The sequence below is a fragment of the Suncus etruscus genome, chromosome 12 (genome assembly GCF_024139225.1).
Source record: "Suncus etruscus isolate mSunEtr1 chromosome 12, mSunEtr1.pri.cur, whole genome shotgun sequence".
In the NCBI taxonomy this organism is placed as follows: domain Eukaryota; kingdom Metazoa; phylum Chordata; class Mammalia; order Eulipotyphla; family Soricidae; genus Suncus; species Suncus etruscus.
In genome coordinates, this window is record NC_064859.1 from 26,621,608 (window position 1) to 26,641,469 (window position 19,862).

A 19,862-nucleotide genomic window follows, 5' to 3' on the forward strand; every position below is an offset into this window, starting at 1 on the left:
CATGCAAATCACGTATCTGAACCCTTGTACTAATAACTCTCTGGCCCCTCTAAACTTCCCTATCACTTTTTTGCTAGTGTCTGCTAGCATCTAAGCTAAAATAAAGATAGAAACTGCATATGTGGGGCCAGAGCAATAGCACAGTGGGCAGGGCATTTGCCTTGCATGCAATCAACCTAGGTTTGATCGCTGGCATCCTATATGGTCTTCCGAGCCTGCCAAGAATAATTTCTGTGTGCAGAGCCAGGATTAACCTCTGAGTGTTGCTGGGTGTGGCCCAAAACAAAAACAAACTGCATATGCTTGAGAAAAGTACCCTTTTGCTCATCATCTAAAGGACAGAAAGATGAAAGTAAGGAAAGGGAAATGGCATTGAGAAAGGAGGTTTCTGGTTGGTTTGGTTTGGTTTAGTTGTTTGTTTTTGAGCAACACCTATGATCTCAGTACTTCTAGCTCTGTTCAGGGATCACTCCTGACAGGAGATCATATGTGCTGCCAGATTTGATCAAACTCATGCAAGGTAAATACCTTATTTGCTATACAATCACTGGTCCAGAATATTCCGTAGTGCTAGGAGCTAACTCGCAATTGCTGGGGAAGGGCCAACCTGAGTTCAATTCCAATTGAACACAGAGGGTCACTCAGCACTGTCAGGAGTGGTACCTAAGCTCAGAGTCAGGAGTAAGTCCTGAACATGGCTGGGTGTGCCCTCCCCCAACCCGAAAAAGAAACGAAAAGAGTTTAAAAAAGATTGTAAGACAGTGAATCAAAATAGCTTTACACTGTTTTAGCTGACAGTAAGTGGGAGATGATATTTTAGGCATGGAATGTGGTATAGGGTAGGTATTAAGCTGGAAATTTATTTATTTCCAGGTTCCATGTCCAGGAGGAAAAGCAAAATTCCAAGAGGCACTTCACTGATTCAAACTTGTGGAATTGGGGTGGTGGGAACAATGGAGAAATGAGGAATGTCAGAAAATTAAAGGCAATTTATAAAGTAACCCAGAAGAAAATATTGGAAGTAAAAGATAATATTGGAGGCAGGGGATTTGACACAGTGAGAGGGTGCACACCTCACATGTGAGGCCCTGAGCCAATTCCACAAGATAATTAGATAATTAAATGATATTTATGCAAGATCCATAAGAAGTGGGATAGGGAGAGGAGAAAGAATGCAGATTACATGAATAGAAACTAGTATTTGAGCTCTAAGATTCTTGAGGGTAAAACAAAAACAAGTCCAATCCAGCCTTATTCATCACTAGATCTACTGAGTTCATTCACCTGGATATAAAAGGAACATTAATTTGGGGCCGGAGAGATAGCATGGAGGTAAGGCGTTTGCCTTTCATGCAGGAGGTCATCAGTTCGAATCCCGGCGCCCCATATGGTCCCCTGTCCTTGCCAGGAGCAATTTCTGAGCCTGGAGCCAGAAATAACCCCTGAGCACTGCCGGGTGTGACCCAAAAAACCACAAAAAAAAAAAAAAAAAAGGAACATTAATTTAGCATTTAATTCAACATGAAGTGCTGAATGCTTGAGTTATGCACATTTGTAAATCTCTAGGATATTAGATCATTTCCAAATATCCTTTGAATGGTACGGTCTTCTCCAGTGAATTACATATGCTATGTACCTTATATAGTACACATAATATGGGGCTCTTTTACTAATGTGATTATACACAGTACTTGGAGCAGCAGCCTTTTAAATTAAAGAAACGTCTCAAGATGGCCCATTCCTCCTCATAGCAATGCCTTTGGTATAGACAGGTACACAAATCTTTGCATTGAATGGGTCCCAGAGAGAACAGGTTATAAACATTCTCCGTTTATGGGCCTCTTCAGGGAAAACTATTGGAGACACAAACATTTTTGTTCCTGTAACCATCTGGAAAGAATATCTTTATTATGTTCTCATTTCTACAGAGGATCTTAAAGAGCCACATTAAATGCCAAAGATTTCATATTTGCAAACCAATGGAAATGGTACAGTTGATACTACTTGAGTGTCTCATTAGTGAGATGAGAGGAAAAGCAGGTTAAAACTCATTGTTTTTGAAAGTTACATACTTTGACACGATAGATAATGGACTAAAAAGCAAGCTGCTTTTATTTTTAGGAACTGTTTAACAGATTTTTTTGTTATAGATTTTATTTAAATCCTAGAGTGGAGCCATTAATATCACATATAAGTATTGCATACATAAATAATGTATTTTTTCTCTCTTCTCTCAAGATTGAAAAGGCCAAACCCATTAAATGTGGAACTTTTGGTGCTGCATCCTTACAGCAGAGATACTTAGCTACTGGGGATTTTGGTGGCAATCTTCAGATATGGTAAGATTAAACCGTTTTAAAACAGGAGATAAGCAGACTCTTTAACTGTTTTGTTTCTCTTCCTCTAGGGGTCTCAAACTCAATTTACCTGGGGGCCGCAGGAGGCAAAGTTGGGGTGATCCTTGAGTGCAAAGTCAGTAGTAAGCCTTGAACATTGGGGGGTGCGACCCAAACAACTAAAACAAAACAAAACAAAAACAGATTCCTCTAGGGCAGGGCCACAAAATGTTGTACGGAGGGCTGTTTGTGGCCCGCAGGCGGCAAGTTTGAGACCCCTGCAAGGATTACAGTTTAAAAATATTTGTTCAGTTTTTACTTACAAACATGTGAGAATAATCTTTTTGTTTGATTCTGGCTTTTGTTTGACTTCACTTGGCTGAACTCAAGGCTTATTCCTGCTTTTCACTCAGGGATCACTCTTGGAAGAGTCTGGGGACCATATAGTATTCTGGAGACTGAATTCTGTTTGGCCGCTTGCAAAGCAAGTGTCTTAATTGCTGTACAATCTCTTGGGCCTCTACAAATAATCTTTTCAAGTCTATTTCTAGTTATTTTTAGCCAGGATCCATTTTAAAATGCTAACTGGTATTCTTTAGATCTTTTTGATCATCTGAGGAGTCATTAATACTGTTACTAGCATTTAATTCCCTCTGCTTATAAATAAAGGACTGTTTTTCCTTCACCTTTAAGCATAATGTATATTAAAATGTACATTAGATATTTTTCGGGGGTCACATCCGGTGGTGCTCAGGGGTTACTCCTGGCTATCTGCTCAGAAATCGCTCCTGGCATGCGCAGGGGACCATATGGGACACCAGGATTTGAACTACCTTTGGTCCTGGGTCTGCTGCTTGCAAGGCAAATGCTCTACCGCTGTACTATCTCTTCGGCCCCAAAATGTACATTAGATTTTTAACTTTAAGTATTGTTTACATTTCAGCAAGATATTTGGCATCAAAAGTTCTAGGGGTTTCTTATTTTTTTTTTTTTTTTTTTTTTTTGGTTTTTGGGCCACACCCGTTTGACGCTCAGGGGTTACTCCTGGCTATGTGCTCAGAAATCGCCCCTGGCTTGGGGGGACCATATGGGACGCCGGGGGATCGAACCGCGGTCCTTCCTTGGCTAGCGCTTGCAAGGCAGACACCTTACCTCCAGCGCCACCTACCCGGCCCCGCGGGGTTTCTTATTTTTAACATTTAGTTGCGCTTTAGTTCACAACTAACCACAACTCTTTAGAAAGTGATAGGTCTGTTGAGCAAGCCTGTTTTCAAAATTATCTACATTTTTTTTCTTTGTGTGTGTGTGGGGGGGGCATTCAAGAGTCATAAATAACATAGAGATGTCTATGTTCACTATGATTTTGTTCTTTCTGATAAGTCCTAGGAAGAGAGTCCATATCTGTTTTGAGTATATTTATATTCCTTATCCAAAGAAGCACTTAGCCCAAAGATGAAGTCAAATAGATATTTTATAAAAAATAGTAGTTGACATTGTCCAACTGAATCAACAATAGTTGACATTTAGACTTTAAATGAACTGAATTTGTTTATCTTTATATGAAAAATTATCAATATTTTAAATTTAATTTTTAACCTAGAATATTAGCTAGAGTTTAACATATTAATTCTTCTTTGTTTACTTTTCTTTACTTTTCAGAGCTATCTTATTTTAGTTGTTTGAAGTATATAATCTTGGGGCTGAAAAGATAGCACAGCAGTAGGGCATTTGCCTTGTGTGAAGCTGACCGGGGACAGACATGGGTTCGATTCCCAGCATCCCATATGATCCCCCAAACATGCAAGGAACAATACCTGAGAGCAAAGCCAGAAGTAACTCCTGAACACTGCCAGGTGTGACCCAAAAACCAAACAATGTCCTAGGAAGAAACACTCTCTTAACTCATTCTCATTTTGAATCTGCTGCATTGAAATTAAAATAGTACATTCAATTACGTGGACATATTTAGCTGTCTTAGAATCAATATAGAACAGAACAAAGATATTCTAATTTTCTCTTTGCTTTAAACTGTTTACTAATTAATTTAGAAAACATCAGTAGCGGGGCTGGAGAGATAGCACAGCGGTAGAGCATTTGCCTTGCATGTGGTCTACCCAGGAATGACCCAGGTTAGATTCTCGGGTTCCTACATGGTCCCTTGAGCCTGCCAGGAGCAATTTCTTAGCACAGAGCTAGAAGTAACCCCCGAGTGCCGTCGGGTGTGGCCTAAAAATTAAAAATTAAAAAAAAAAGGAAAAGAAAAAGAAAACATGAGTAGGGTATATCAGAGATAGTATATTAGGTAGGTTGGCTTTTTCCCCTTCACATAGCCAACCTCATGTTTAATCGCTGGGCACCCCATGTGGTTCCCCAAGTACTGCCAGGAGTGATTCCTGAATGCAGAGCAAGTAGTAACCCCTAAACATTGCCAGTTATGGCCTCCAAACTAAATAAATCGTTTTGATTTTAATGAAATGTTATTAATAAGTCTTGTTCCATTGATAAGTTATATCATAAATAACTATGTTCATTTTTAATAAAGGACTGAGCTATTGTAAAGAAACATGAATAGAAGCTCTATCCAATAGGAAAGCAGAAGAATGAGCCAGATAGATAGCTTTGCATCAGGCCTGAGATCATGTTTTGCATGCAGGAGACCCAGGTTCGACCCCCAGCAGTGTTTGTGCCACCAGGAGAGACTTCCAAACACAGATCTGGAACCAGTCCCCAAGCATGACAAGCTGTGGACCTCCTTACCTCAATAGAAGAAGGAAAAGAGGAGGGGAAATAGAGGAGGCAAGAAATGGGTGTTTTAACATAACCACTGAAGCCTTAAGTCATCCTCCTGCTAACATTAACTCACACACATGTAGTAATGAGCATGTTCTGAAGTCTTGATTCAAGATTCAAATCTTGATTCAATTCTTGATTCAAGGCAGACTTCTCCTAGCTTGGCAGTAGGTTTATTGTGACCAGCGTGACCATTCATTGAAAAACATTCAAATAGAAGGAAATTGGTGTGAGGAAATAATAGATTCTAGGGGCCGGAGAGATAGCATGGAGGGTAAGGAGTTTGCCTTTCATGCTGAAGGTCATCGGTTCGAATCCCGGCATCCCATATGGTCCCCCGAGCCTGCCAGGAGCAATTTCTGAGCACAGAGCCAGGAGTAACCCCTGAGTGGTGCCGGGTGTGACCCAAAAACCAAAAAAAAAAAAAAAAAAGAAAGGAAATAATAGATTCTAGTGCTCACTTATACTAAAATATAAGCACATATATTAAAATTGGAACAATACAGAGAAGATTAGCATGGCCTTTGCACAAGGATGACACACAAATTCGTGAAGCATTCCATATTTAAAAAGAAATAGATTCTATAAGAAACTATGCTTTTGTAGTAAAAACTATTCATTTTCTGCTTCAAAAAGAACTCAATATCAAACTTTGAAAATCTAATTTGGAAATCGTCTAATTCACTTCGAAAATAGCTCATACTTACAACAATACTATACAGATTTCAATAAAACAGAGTCAGCAGGTGTGAATCTGCATCTCTGAAATCTTCATTCATTATTTTATAGGAAGAGCTAGTGTGTCTGTGCTTACCAGTAAGCACATCTTGTCACTCAGGTGCCGTTCACCCTAGAGATCATCTTTTTATTCTTTTGGCTTTTGGACCAGACCCAGGGCTTACTTCTGGCTTTATTATCAGGGATCACTTATGGCAGGACTTTGGGGGATCAAACCAGGGTCAGTTGTTTGTAGGCAGGTTCCTTACCCACTCTATTATCTCTCCTGGAGAACAAAGATTGGGTTCTGGAGCAAGAGTCCTAGTTGAATTGAAAAATATAAATTATATTAATAGGAAAGGTCTATTTGCTAAAATAATAATAGTATTAATAATTGTTATATGTGGTTTTGGGGCCACACCCAGTGGTGATCAAGGCTTATTCCTGTCTCTACACTTAGGGAATTATTCCTGGCAGGGCTTGGGTGACCATATGAGGTGCTAGAGATTAAACTTGAGTCAGTTACATGCAAGGCAACCACCCTGCTTGTGCTGTTGCTCTGGCCCAGAAGCCTAATTTTTAATCAAAAATTTAGGTATGGTCAGCATTCTTAAATTTTAATAGCAAAATAAATGCTGGGGACATGTGATGAAATTAAGTGGTTGTCCTCTGCTATTTAGGAATTTGGAAGCTCCAGAGACCCCAGTATATTCAGTCAAAAGCCACAAGGAAATCATAAATTCGATCGATGGTGTAGGTGGGCTAGGAATCGGGGAAGGAGCACCTGAAATTGTGACTGGCAGCCGAGATGGTGAGTCAAAGTATTCTGTGTGTTCTAATTTCTTTGAAAGACATCTCTCTACAACAGGGCTGTCTCCTGTCTAAGTAGAAATCTTCCTCAGTAGCCCTACTGCCACAGCTAACATTCTACTTGTTCAGTAACTACAACCATATTTCCCTCAGTGGCTTGAGACTTCAGAAGAGTTTGAGATACTCAAGATAGAAAGGCAATAGCACTGACTCTTTTAGTTCTGAACTAGTTCAAGTGTTAACAACCATGGTTTCCTACGAACCCTAAGGATTGAGCGTTTCTTTACAGAGTTTCAAAGCAGCTGACAGTATACTGTGGGTGGCAGTTTCTCATTTTCTTTTTTTAAAAAGCAGGATTCGTACTTGTGAAAATTGTCAGATTGACAGCTGGTGGAAAATTGAAGTTCTGTGATCCTTGCAGTGAGCACTGTAGAAGGTTCCAAGGGTACCAGCTCAGCTTTCCACCTGTCCGCTGTGATGAAACATGGGTTTCTTGGTATCTTACACCTTTCTGAATGACTGGAAATGAGTGAGAATTCTGTTGTGTCACAGGGGTACAGTAAACATGTCAACAAAGTTGGCATGACTAGTTTTTAATAACTGCCTGAGACTATAATACAACTGTTTAAAAAATAAAAAGAAGAGCCAGATTGACAGTACAGTGGTTAACGTGCTTGCCTTGTGTGAGACCACACCTGATTCATCCCCAGCAGTTAATATCCCTTGAGAACTGCCAGAAGTGATTCCTGAGAACAAATAAAAAATAAGCCCTGAGCACCGCCAAGTATAGCCTCTCCCCAAACAAAGAGGGGTTTGTTGTTTTTGTTTTGGAGGGGGAAGATTAATGCCATGCTCAGCATTGCTCAGGGTATATTCCCTGTGGTGCTTAGGGAACCATGATGTGTTGACGGAATTGAACTTTGACCTCCTTCATGCAAAGCTTGTTCTCTTTGAGCTATCTCCTTAACCCCAAGATACAATTTTCTGTAATAATTGAAATTGACTGTACTTTTTGACATCAATTATTATTTTCTATCACAAATGCAATATGGAATATAGAAGGAAAAATAACAGACTACACTAGCATAGCTGTTAGATTTTTATCCCACAGTAGTATATACAGTTTTTTTTTTATCCTTTTAAATTCAGGGTATTTTTATTTGGATATGTATATATATATTTGGGCTCACACTCGTCGGTGCTTAGGGGTTACTCCTGGCTCTGCGCTCAGAAATTGTTCCTAGCAGGCACGGGGGACCATATGGGATGCCGGGATTTGAACTACTGTCCCTCCTGGATCGGATGCATGCAAGGCAAACACCCTACCGCTCTGCTATCTCTCCAGCCCTAATATTCATTACTTTTGTCAGTGTTCTTGGCCACATGCCTTTAATGTACATTCAGTTTGCTTTAAGCTTTCTGTTCGTTGCTTTTGGAAAATGACTTAAAGTTTATGAAGAATTGAATACCATCATGTATATAACTCATTTGGAGTAAAGATGTTTTTAATTGTAAAAAGTTCCAAGGTACCTGTTAACATTGTCAGTGACAGTACATAAGATCACTTTCCATTCTATACTTTAAGCATTGATTTACATTCCCCTTCTAGTTTTTGTTGTTGTTGTTGTTGTTGTTGTTGTTGGGGGAGTAATTGAGGGAGAGGTCACACCCATCAACGTTCAGGTTACTCCTGGCTCTGTGCTCAGAAGTCGTTCCTGGTAGGCACCGAGGACCATATGGGATGCTGGGATTTGAGCCACAGTCTGTTTGAATCAACTGCATGCAAGGCAAGTGCCCTACCACTGTGCTATCTTCAGCCCCCTCTTCTAGTTTTGTAGATAAAAGTTCATAGAATTTAACAGTGCAACTTTTATTAATCTTGTCTATATTTGTTTACCAGTTAATTTTGTTTCAATGAATAGTCAGGTTTTTCTTTGTTTATTTAGCTCTTGTCATCTTAATATGGATCTTATCAATTTCTTTGAACCCTGTAGAGTAATTTAATAATCTCTTATCCTATCTATGGGAAATTATTTTCTCCTTAAAGTAGCCTTTTTAGTGGTTTACTTACTTTTATCCTTGGAGATAAATCTAGTAAGATGTTCCAGCCACCCCCCTCCTTTTTTTGCCCTTTCCTGTTTTTCTCAGGTACTTGTTTTCTAGCCATTTTATTACATGCATTTGCCTTTCTCATAAATGGTGGCACAGTTTAGTTAATGTTTATGATTTGCATTAAAATGAGAGGTTTGAAATTAAATAGAGAAGAATTATTGGTTAATTTTATTTAATACTTCCCTCTTCTCTGTTGCCTCAGGGAAATTAAACGTAATTGTGTATAAAATAGGATTCTAAAAGTCAAGATAAGAAATTATAAATGTAAAAACTTAAAGTTTATCTGTATAAGAAAAATACCAGTGATTGGGGCTAAAATTTTAGCACAGTAAGCAGGGCCTATCCATCCAAAGTTTTTTTTGTTTTGTTTTGTTTTTTTCTTTTTTCTTTTTTGGGCCACACCTGGTGGAGCTCAGGGGTTACTCCTGGCTGTCTGCTCAGAAATAGCTCCTGGCAGGCATGAGGGACCATATGGGACACTGGAATTCGAACCAACCACCTTAGGTTCTGGGTTGGCTGTTTGCAAGGTAAACACCGCTGTGATATCTCTCCGGCCCCAAGCAGGGCCTTTGCCTTGCATGCGGCCAACTCAGATGCTATCCCCAGCATCCCATATGCTCCCCCAAGCTTGCCAACAGTGATTCTTGAGCACAGAGACGGGAGTAACTATTTAGCATCGCTGGGTGTGCCCAAAAATAATTTAAAAAAGAGAAAAAACTCAGTGATTATATAGATTATAAGAAAAAATTAAAATGACACTAGTATTATTCCATATAAATGATGTATTATTAGTCAAAGAATCTACAGCAAAGTTTCCTTACTATTAGTGGTATTTTCTTTTAATTGTCACAGTTACAAAGTTATTCATGATTGGGTTTCAGGCATACAATGTTTCATTACCAGTCCCTTCACCAGTGTCTCCGTCCCTCCACCAGTTCCCACTTCCATTTTCTTCCCAACCCATTTGTGGAATTTTTAATTTTTTTTGTTTTTGCTTTCATGTTTGGAGGGGATTTGGGTGGGGCACACTGGCAGTGGTCAGGGACCATTCATGACTTAGTGTTCAGGAGTGACCCTGACATTACTTAGAGGGACTAAATGTAGTCCTGGAATCTCAGTGGAATTGGCTATGCAAGGTTAGTGTCCCAAAACCTTGTATTCTCAACTTGCCTGCATAAGAGAGCCAAGAAGATGCCATTGAACACAATCTCCAGGGCCCAAACCCAGAGAGCCATTAAAGGACTGCTGCCTTGCTCCCTGTCTACTTTCCTGCACAAGACAGCCAAGAAGATGCTATTGAACACAATCTCCAGGAACCAAACCCTGTAAGGTGGAGCCAAAGGAGCATGGCCGCTCCACTTTATTCAGCGGCCGCACGCATCTTCTAACCCAGGAACCCTCGCACAGCACATAGTAGAAACCACTATACAGGTGTTGCAGTGGGGGAAACAATGCAGGATAACACCATGCATAGAGAATGAAGATGACCTGAAAAGCCTATCGGATAAGGAATTTAGATTATTACTATGGAGGATGCCCAAAGGACTCAAAGCAAGCATAGATAGATCTGAACATATCATAATGACAGAACTTACAACTGAAATAAGAGTTCTGAAAAATTCGGTAGATGAAATGAACACCTCAATGAAAAGCCTCTCCAAAGGAGTAATTGCAGCTGAGGACGGGGTCAGTGAGCCAGAGGATGAGATGCAGAACAACTTCATACAGCAGAAGAGATTGGAAAAGAACCTTAAAGCAAATGATCAGACAATGAATAAACTACTCAAAATAGTAGTCTTTGATGAAAATAGAAGTCTTTGATAAACTCAGCAGAAACAACAGAGACCCAGGAAGAGAATATTAAGAAGTGTTAGGGGAAGAGTAAGAAGAGGAAAAAGAGGAAGAATAAGAGGAAGAAGGGGAAGAAGAATAAAAAGAAAAAGGGAAGAGAAAGTAAAAGGAGGAAGAAGGAAAAGAAGAGAAGAAAAGAAGGGGCAGAAGAAAAAAAAGAAGAGGAGGAAGGAAAAAAAAGAAAATGAACTGAAGATTTATTTTTTAATTTATTTTTTTATAATAGTGTCTTTGTTTAAGCACCGTGATTATAAACATGTTTGTAGTTGGGTTTCAGTTAAAAATAAAAGAAAAAAACAAAAACAAAAAAACCTTGTATCCTCTCCAGCCCAACAATTATGGGTTTTAGTCAGTCACATTTTGTGGATTTAGAACAGTTGATTTTTGTCCATTATTTGGAAATCAAGTCAGATAGTAACATGCAGGTTAAATTTTTGTTATTAAATGTAACTCCCAATTAGATGTCCAAAGATTATGCAGTGTTTTGTAGATGTTAATTACATATGGTATTCTATGTGTAAGAAGCCTTAGGCAGGGGCCGGAGAGATAGCAAGGAGGTAGGGCCGGAGAGATAGCAAGGAGGTAAGGCGTTTGCCTTTCATGCAGAAGGTTGATTGTTCGAATCCCGGCATCCCATATGGTCCCCTGAGCCTGCCAGGAGCGATTTCTGAGCATAGAGCCAGAGTAACCCCTGAGAGCTGCAGGGCCTGACCCAAACCCCCCACCCCCCAAAAGAAGAAGAAGCCTTAGGCTGAGAATACAGACTGAAAAATGTGGTATTCATTCTTAAATTTTGCTAATTCACTTTTATTATTAACAGGAACTGTGAAAGTTTGGGACCCAAGGCAAAAAGATGATCCTGTTGCTAACATGGAACCTGTTCAAGGAGAAAATAAAAGAGACTGTTGGACTGTGGCATTTGGTAAATTGTTGAAGAAATCTTGTATTTGACGTGTCAGACAGTAAGAAGCACTGTGCTCCAGGAAAGTCCTGGTAGTGGTTTAGTCTTGTTTATGAATCATTCATACAGTTCATTGAGGCAAATAGTACAATAATGGCTAATGTCAGTCTCTGGGACCTAGTTTGAATCATTACCAGGCCATCTGTTGATCGTGTAACCTGGGGCAGGTACTAAGATTCTCTATTTCCTTATTACTTCATTTATAAAGTGGAAATAATAATAGTTTAATTTACTTAATAATGTTGTTATGAGGATTCAGTAAATCAGTACATGTAAAGTATGTACTATGACACATAGATTAAGTGCTGAAAATATCCGGTATTATTATGTGTATCAAGTGAGATGATGTAGCAGTGCATTTGAAAGGTTTAACTTTTTATATTATTGTAAAAATCATGGCTTGAGAGACAGTGTAATTGGGTTAGGTGCTTGCCTTGCATTCCATAGATCCCTGTTGGATCCTTGGCAGTGTCTGTGGCCTGAACACCACCAGTGTCCTATATGCACACAGAGTCTGGACACCATCAGGTGTGACCAAGCTTCCCCCACCCTCCAAATAAAACAAATTAATAAAATCAAATTGATAATCAGAGGAAATTTTTAGATTTACTATTCAAAAAGCAAAAATTACTAAGTTAAAGTTAAAATGTGTTTATATATTATGATAAGTCACATAAAATTTAAGACATGGATACTTTAAGACAGATTTCAGGGTTAGTATTTAGAACCGCCATCCAAAAATTGATGAAACAATTCAAAAGAATTACTTTTGAGTCCACTAAAAAAGCCTTTTAATTGTAGGGCTAATAAATATAAATTTTAAATATAGAATATTAAATATAAAAAAACAGTTTTCTGGAGGCCAGACCAATAGCATAGCAGTAGGGCATTTGCCTTGCACGTGGATAACCCAGGACAGACCTGGATTCAATTCCCAGAAACCAATATCAGGGGTGGCGAACAAGTTCAACACAAAGAGCCAAAATTTTAAACTGTGAGAGTCAGAGAGCCACACCACGCAGTGACCTGCCAAAACAGACAAACACTCACACAAAAGCATATAATTTTAACAATAATATATTAAAAACATAATTGCATTTTGTCATTTTGAGTGAGGATAAAAATCCTGCAGTAATGGTGAGGATGCGCTATGTCCTCCACACTAAGAACTAACAGCAAGATGGGAGCAGAACAAAATCCAAACTTGGCAAAGAGCCACAGTATACAAAATAATGATAAGAGGCAAAGAGCCGCATTCATTTTGGTTGAGAGCCGCGTATTTGCCACCCCTGCCAATATGATCCCCTGAGCCTGTCAGGAGTGATTTCTGGGTGTAGAGCCAGAGTAACCCCTGAGCACTGCCAGGTGTAATCCAAAAAAACAAAACAAAATTCTCCATTTATTTTTCAATTGTCATGAAAGCTAGATATTTTCAGAGTACCCTGGGCTTGCATGCATACTTTAGCCTTAGGAAGCATATAGCACAGCAGTAGGGTGTTTGTGGGACAGACCTGGGTTCTATCTCCAGCATCCCATATAGTCCCCAGAACCTGCCAGGAGCAATTTCTGAGTGCAGAGCCAGGAATAACCCCTGAGTACCACTGGCTGTGGCCCAAAAACCAAAAAGGGGGGGGGGGGATAAGAAGCATATAGCTTGAGGCTGAGGGTCAGTACAGGGGCTAAGGCATTCGCTTTTCACACATCTAACCCCAATTTGAGCCTGGGTAGCCTATGATACCCTGAACACCATTGAATATAGCCCAGGCTCCTCATGCTACCTCAAACCCCACCATAAAAAAGTATATAACATAGCAGAAAAGATGTGATAGCTCCATTAAATGGTACAGAGTAGGAATGATCAAAAAGTCCATTTTAATGCAGAAGGAAGTTTGTGGGAGAGATGACTGGGGAAAAAAAGCTTTTTGACCTCAAAATTTAAAATAAGGGATTTGAGGCTGGAGAGATAGCATGAAGGTAGGGCATTTGCCTTCCATGCAGATGGATGGTGGTTCGAAGCCTGGTATCCCATATGGTCCCTAGAGCCTGCCAGGAGTTATTTCTTAGAGCCAGGAGTAACCCCTGAGCGCTGCAGGTTTGACCCAAAAAAACAAAAAATTAAAAAATAAAAAATAAGGGATTTGAGTCACTGAAATTGCATGAAAATTTCAAGCATAAGGAATAGCTTGAAAAGTACCCAGGAAAGTATGTAGAAGCAATGAATAGGAATAGCTCTCTAGCTGGCTCAGGGGTATTGCCAGCCAGAAGAATAGAGATGTCTGGAAGGAGTGGTAAATCTCTAAAGGTATTTATAAAGATAATTAGACTTTTAGGAAAATTAAGGTGGTGGTCTATAGTGAAGAGAGATGAGTGGCAGAACCTGACTGCCAAAGCTCTTTCCATGAGAAACCTAGTCAGGAGAATAGAGCAGAAGTTCTTAAGTAAAAAGATAGTATCATGGAAGCATGCAAGGCAAGCACCCTCACTACAATGCCCTCTGTCCAATCTCTTCTTAAGGTTTTAAGCAATCTCTTCATCAAAGGTTCCCAAAATTATTTGGCCTTTCATCCATTATTCAGAAAAAAAAAAATCTCTGGAAATCAGCCTTCTTTAAGCAAAGTGGCCCCTGAGATTCTAACAACCATGACTGGTTCCAGTCACCCCCAAAGTTGGGACAGAATCTCTTACTGCTGTAAATAGACACCAAGCTCTAAAATTTTGTAACTTGATTTCCAGGCAATGCTTATAACCAGGAGGAACGTGTTGTTTGTGCCGGCTATGACAATGGGGATATCAAACTGTTTGACCTCAGAAATATGTCGTTGCGATGGGAAACAAACATAAAGAATGGGGTAATGTACATTCAGATTATTTATAGTTTCTCTGCACATGTCTTCAAGCCTACCTCTGAACTACTACAAAAGGGAAGCGCTAAATAAAATTCATCTCTTGAAAGTCCCTCTGCTTAGAGTTCTTTGGTTTGATGGTGGTGGTGGGGCGGGAGGGGGTTGGAATCTTTACTTTTGAGAATTTCATGAAAATTTTAACTCCTCTTTCCAGAAAGTGAACCCCACCCAGTGGTGGTAAGACAGTGCCAGTGAGTCACCAGCCTCTGGAAGCAAGGCAGTACTAGAGTAAAATTAGTAGAACGGCCCTTTCTGTTACTATTAGGAAACTTGAAATATTAGAAAGGAAAAGCCTCCTCAAGTACTGTCACTCACATCTTTGCTTCTTAAGTCATGTGCCTTTCGTGAGAAAGGTGGCCCCCTCCTGGTTTCTAAAGTCAGCCTCATGTGAATAAGACAGACATATATATAACAACTCTTAAGATGTAACAACTCTAAATGCATCTGTTGGACAAGAGGACTCAAAATGGATTTGTTGATCTTAGTAACCAAGAATTTTTTTGATCATTTTGTTTTGGTACCACACCCAGTGATGGTTGAGACTATTCCCAGTTCAGTGCTTAGGGTTGCTCCTGGCAACTTATAGTACCATGTGGTGCCGGGGATGAATCCAGGCAGCCTGTATGTAAAGCATGCACTCAGCCCTCACTGGCCCAAGGAGAAATATTTTTACAGTTAAAAGTATATAATGTGAACTACAGTGCCATAAAAAAAAGAAAGGGCCATAAAGGCAAGTTGATTGGTAGGAGGGAAACTAGGGACATTGGTGGAGTGAAATTGACATGGTAAAGGGATTTGTTTTGGGACATTGTATACATGACTAAAAATCAGTCATGACTAACTTTGTAATCACTGCTTCAGTTAAAAAAAATCTTTTAAGTATTTCATGTGAGCTGTGCGTATAGTTTAAGAGACCTAATTTCAGTCACCAGCACTGCATGGCCTTCTAGGCACTGCCATGAGTGGCCCATATTTAAATTTTTCTAAATTATTTTATGAAATGGTCTAAAAAATAAGTGAATGCTTTTACTGTACTAATAATTTAAAGTCATATTAGTTCACTGAAAAGAATATCCTGACTAAAACTGATTAGATCATAAGTAATATATTTTTTTCTTTTCAGGTATGTAGCTTGGAGTTTGACAGAAAAGACATAAGTATGAATAAGTTAATAGCTACATCTCTGGAAGGGAAGTTTCATGTTTTTGACATGAGGACACAGCATCCAACCAAAGGTTTTGCTTCTGTTTCAGAGAAGGTAAATAGGAGGGAAATGTTTTCCTATGAAGCTTTTCTTCAGAGCATATTTGAGGCTAATACATAGAATTAGTCACCAAGGTTTCTTCCAAGTCTTTACGTGAAGAGCTATTTTTATTTTATTCTTGTGGGCTCTTGACAAGTTTTTCTGCACAAAGAATACCTTTGTGATCAATTTAAGATTTTGGGATAATAATGAAGATCTCAGTTGGCTAGAAATCTTGTGTTTTGGAAAGCAGTCACAAGAAAACCAAGTTAGTAAGTTGAACAATACCTAGCCTGATGTTCCTTAATTAATAATATATGTACTAATACCTACTTATATACTTTCCAGAATAAATAAACATATGTATATTTTATCTTGTCATACTTTATTTTTCAGTTTGCTATATTAAGTAAAATTATGTATAGCATTAATAGATGTGCTTGATATATCATAGGGCCTCGGGTGCATTAATGTATTTATTTATAAACACTTATCTGCATGTTAACTCTGTCTTATGCCAAATAATATTTGGGGTATCTTCAAGTAGAGCATAGGTATTTTGAGATTAGAAAGATCAAGAAGAGGGGTTGAAGGAAAATACTGGCTAAAACAAATAAGGTGATGTCTAGAATAAGAGGGTGGCATAAAATTCACACTGAAACTTTTTTTTTTTTTTTGTCTTTGGTCACACCCGGCAGTGCTCAGGGGTTACTCCTGGCTCCACGATCAGAAATCACTCCTGGCATGCTCAGGGAACCATATGGGACACTGGGATTTGAACCAATGACCTTCTGCATGAAAGGCAAATGCCTTACCTCCATGCTATCTCTCCAGTCCCCCAAAAATTTGTTTATTTATTTTTAATTTTATTTTATTTTCATTTTTAAACATTTATTTATTTATTTATTTATTTATTTATTTATTTTGGTTTTTGGGCCACACCCGTTTGCTCAGGGGTTACTCCTGGCTATATGCTCAGAAATCGCCCCTGGCTTGGGGGGACCATATGGGACGCCGGGGATCGAACCGCGGTCCGTTCCTTGGTAGAGCTTACAAGGCAGACACCTTATCTCTAGCGCCACCTTCCCGGCCCCCACACTGAAACTTTTGCCATGTGCGAAAAATAGGTTGAAAATAGGAAAGTTGACTTTATTGCTTCCTCTCCCTCTTTCTTTAGAGCTGAGAGCATTTCCCAAATCTTACTTTGTTTCTATTGTATGAGATTGTCATCACTACCTGTTAAGTTAGATTCTTTTTATTTACTTATTGGATTTGGGGCCATACTTAATGGTGCTCAGGGGCTACTCCCAACTCAGTGCTTGTGGCACCATGCAGACCTGGTGATAAAAACCAGGTTTTTTACATGTGAAGCTTGTTCTCAGTCTGTTGAGCTATGCCTCCAGCCCTGAACTAAATTTCTGACAAGGTAGCTATACATTATGATATTATTTTACCTTTATCATCTTGAAATATATTAAATATCTCCTCAACATCATCACTTCACAGATTTTCCATACACAACTGTAACAAGCCTCTCATTAACTGTAACATGTGATGTTGCCTCAAACATTTGTGGGCCGGAGAGGTGGTATAAGCAGTAAAGCGTCTGCCTTGCCTGCAATAGTCTAGGACGGACCTCGGTTTGATCCCCGGCATCTCCCAAGCCAGGAGCGATTTCTGAGTGCATAGCCAGGAGTAACCCCTGAGCATCACCGGGTGTGGCCCAAAAGCCAAAAAAAATTTTTTTGTTTTTTTTAAATATATATTTAGTTGATCCAGGTTTAGTTATTGCTAAATTTGCTGTATAAAGTGCTCAGATATGATATAGAGGTTATAATAGCTCTTCTTTGTTTTTATCTACTTCTAGAAGAAAAAGAAGTTTAAACTCTATGCTAAATAAGTTTTAGGACCTTGAACCTAATCACTTAAGCTCTTTTACATAAATATACACTTAATGTTTTAAACTTTATTTCTGAAAAGACAATTAAAATCTAATGTCACATTTAGTGAAGCATTTGAGTTTGACTTAGATTAAGTTAACCATTCTCAATACTTCTACAGATCAGAGATTTTCATGCTCCCCCCCACCTTCCCTTATCCTTCTATCTGTCTGTCTGTCTGTCTGTCTTTCAAGCTCTTCAGTAAATACACCACTGGTTTCCTAGCTGTTTATATTCTAACTAGATGTTAACCTTTCAGTTGCCTGTTTTTTCTCTAAGTTTAACGAGACAGAGTACCAGGCTTATTGTGACCAGAAATACTGAATGCTCATGGTCTTTATTTTGAAGAGTAAACATGTCAAATAAATGGTTATAAATTGGAATTAAGCTCTGAGAACATTAAGGTTAAAAATTCACCCTTTAAGGTCTGAAGCTCAGAAGTAGAGACTTGCCTTTCTTGCATGATGCCTTGGGTTTGAGCTCCAACACTATAAAATAACTAAAATCAAATTCTTGATATAGGAATTCTGTACTTCTCACTGAATTTTGTGGTGAATGTAAAACAACTCTTAAGTCTGTTTTTAAAAATTCTGTCTAGAGTCATGGATCAGCACTTGCAAGTATGAGGTCCTGGGTTTGATTCACACACACACACATACACACACTCTCTCTCTCTCTCTCTCTCTCTCTCTCTCTCTCTCTCTCTCTCTCTCTCTCTCTCTCTCTCTCTCTCTCTTTAGCTTTTCTTGGTTCTCCTTATATATTTTTGTTTTGGGTGTGTGTGTGTGGTTTTTTTTTTTTTTTTTTTTTTGGTTTTTGGGCCACACCCGGCGCTGCTCAGGGGTTACTCCTGGCTGTCTGCTCAGAAATAGCTCCTGGCAGGCACAAGGGACCATATGGGACACTGGGATTCAAACCAACCACCTTTAGTCCTGGATCGGCTGCTTGCAAGGCAAACGCCGCTGTGCCATCTCTCCGGGCCCAATGTGTGTGTTTTTTATATTGTAGTATCAGGGATCCAACCCAGTGCCTCACATTAACAGGGCATGCATTCTACAGTTTAACTACGTTCCCACCCTCAGTTTGCTTTTCTCTTCCTCCAAGTGAGCTTGAAATATGGAAACATGTGAAGTCTGTTATTTATTTGGTTCTGCAAACAACTGAACTTTTATTTTAGAATTTTGGTTTATAATACAGTTAAGAAAAATGATTTTCTTTTTATTTCTGATGATTGTTGCTATCATTCTCCATTCTCCATTTAAAAGTCTTTGACTTGTTTAAGATTTGTTGAAATAATAGAAAAAAAGCATCTTGAATTGCAGGGGTTTTTGCCTTGGGTGGTTTAGTTAACAAATAAATGTATAAATTAGTTGTGTGTCTTGTTCCTTTTAGGCTCATAAATCCACTGTGTGGCAGGTTCGACACCTGCCCCAGAACAGAGAGGTCTTTCTGACAGCGGGAGGTGCCGGCGCCCTTCACCTCTGGAAGTAGTAAGTCTTACCAGTGCACACTGCTTCGTTTTAAGTTACTTGTGGGTGGAAACTAGGCTTGAATTGAACTTTTCTGTCTTTTTTCCCTCCTTTGAATTCATTTTGCAATAATTTACAATTTTATGGTATTATAAGTTATTTTCTCAGTATTTTTTTTTGTTTGTTTTGTTTTTGGGCCACACCCAGTAACGCTCAGGGGTTACTCCTGGCTATGTGCTCAGAAGTTGCTCCTGGCTTGGGGGACCATATGGGACACCGGGGGATCGAACCGCGGTCCGTCCAAGGCTAGCGCAGGCAAGGCAGGCACTTTACCTTTAGCGCCACCGCCCAGCCCCAAAGAAATGCATTAGGATCTTTCTTTTTTTTTTTTCTTTTTTTTTTTTTTTTTTTTTTTTTGGTTTTTTTTTGGGCCACACCCGGTAACGCTCAGGGGTTACTCCTGGCTATGCGCTCAGAAGTTGTTCCTGGCTTGGGGGACCATATGGGACGCCGGGGGATCGAACCGCGGTCCGTCCGAGGCTAGCGCAGGCAAGGCAGGCACCTTACCTCTTGCGCCACCGCCCGGCCCCCATTTTCTCAGTATTTTTAATTGATGCACTTCTTTATTTTTTGATTGTATATTTTGATGTCCTTATTTGCATTTGGTGAATAATTTTTTTTTATTTTTGGTTCTTGGGTCACACCTGGCAACGCTCAGGGGTTACTCCTG

At 39.3% G+C, this 19,862-nt stretch overlaps 1 protein-coding gene and 1 non-coding gene across 2 annotated transcripts in view; both read left to right on the plus strand.

The window, feature by feature from the left end:
• DNAAF10 (dynein axonemal assembly factor 10) overlaps positions 1-19,862 on the plus strand; it is a 31,404-nt gene that overhangs the window by 6,060 nt on the left and 5,482 nt on the right. Inside the window, exons 2-7 of the mRNA XM_049785078.1 lie at positions 2,239-2,339; positions 6,524-6,654; positions 11,437-11,538; positions 14,311-14,426; positions 15,604-15,738; positions 19,056-19,153. Coding sequence (XP_049641035.1) covers positions 2,239-2,339; positions 6,524-6,654; positions 11,437-11,538; positions 14,311-14,426; positions 15,604-15,738; positions 19,056-19,153 — 683 coding nt within the window. The remainder of the gene's footprint in view (positions 1-2,238; positions 2,340-6,523; positions 6,655-11,436; positions 11,539-14,310; positions 14,427-15,603; positions 15,739-19,055; positions 19,154-19,862) is intronic.
• On the plus strand, positions 5,590-5,695 carry LOC126025174 (U6 spliceosomal RNA). Its single transcript, XR_007501218.1, has one exon. It is a non-coding gene; the product is annotated as a U6 spliceosomal RNA (small nuclear RNA).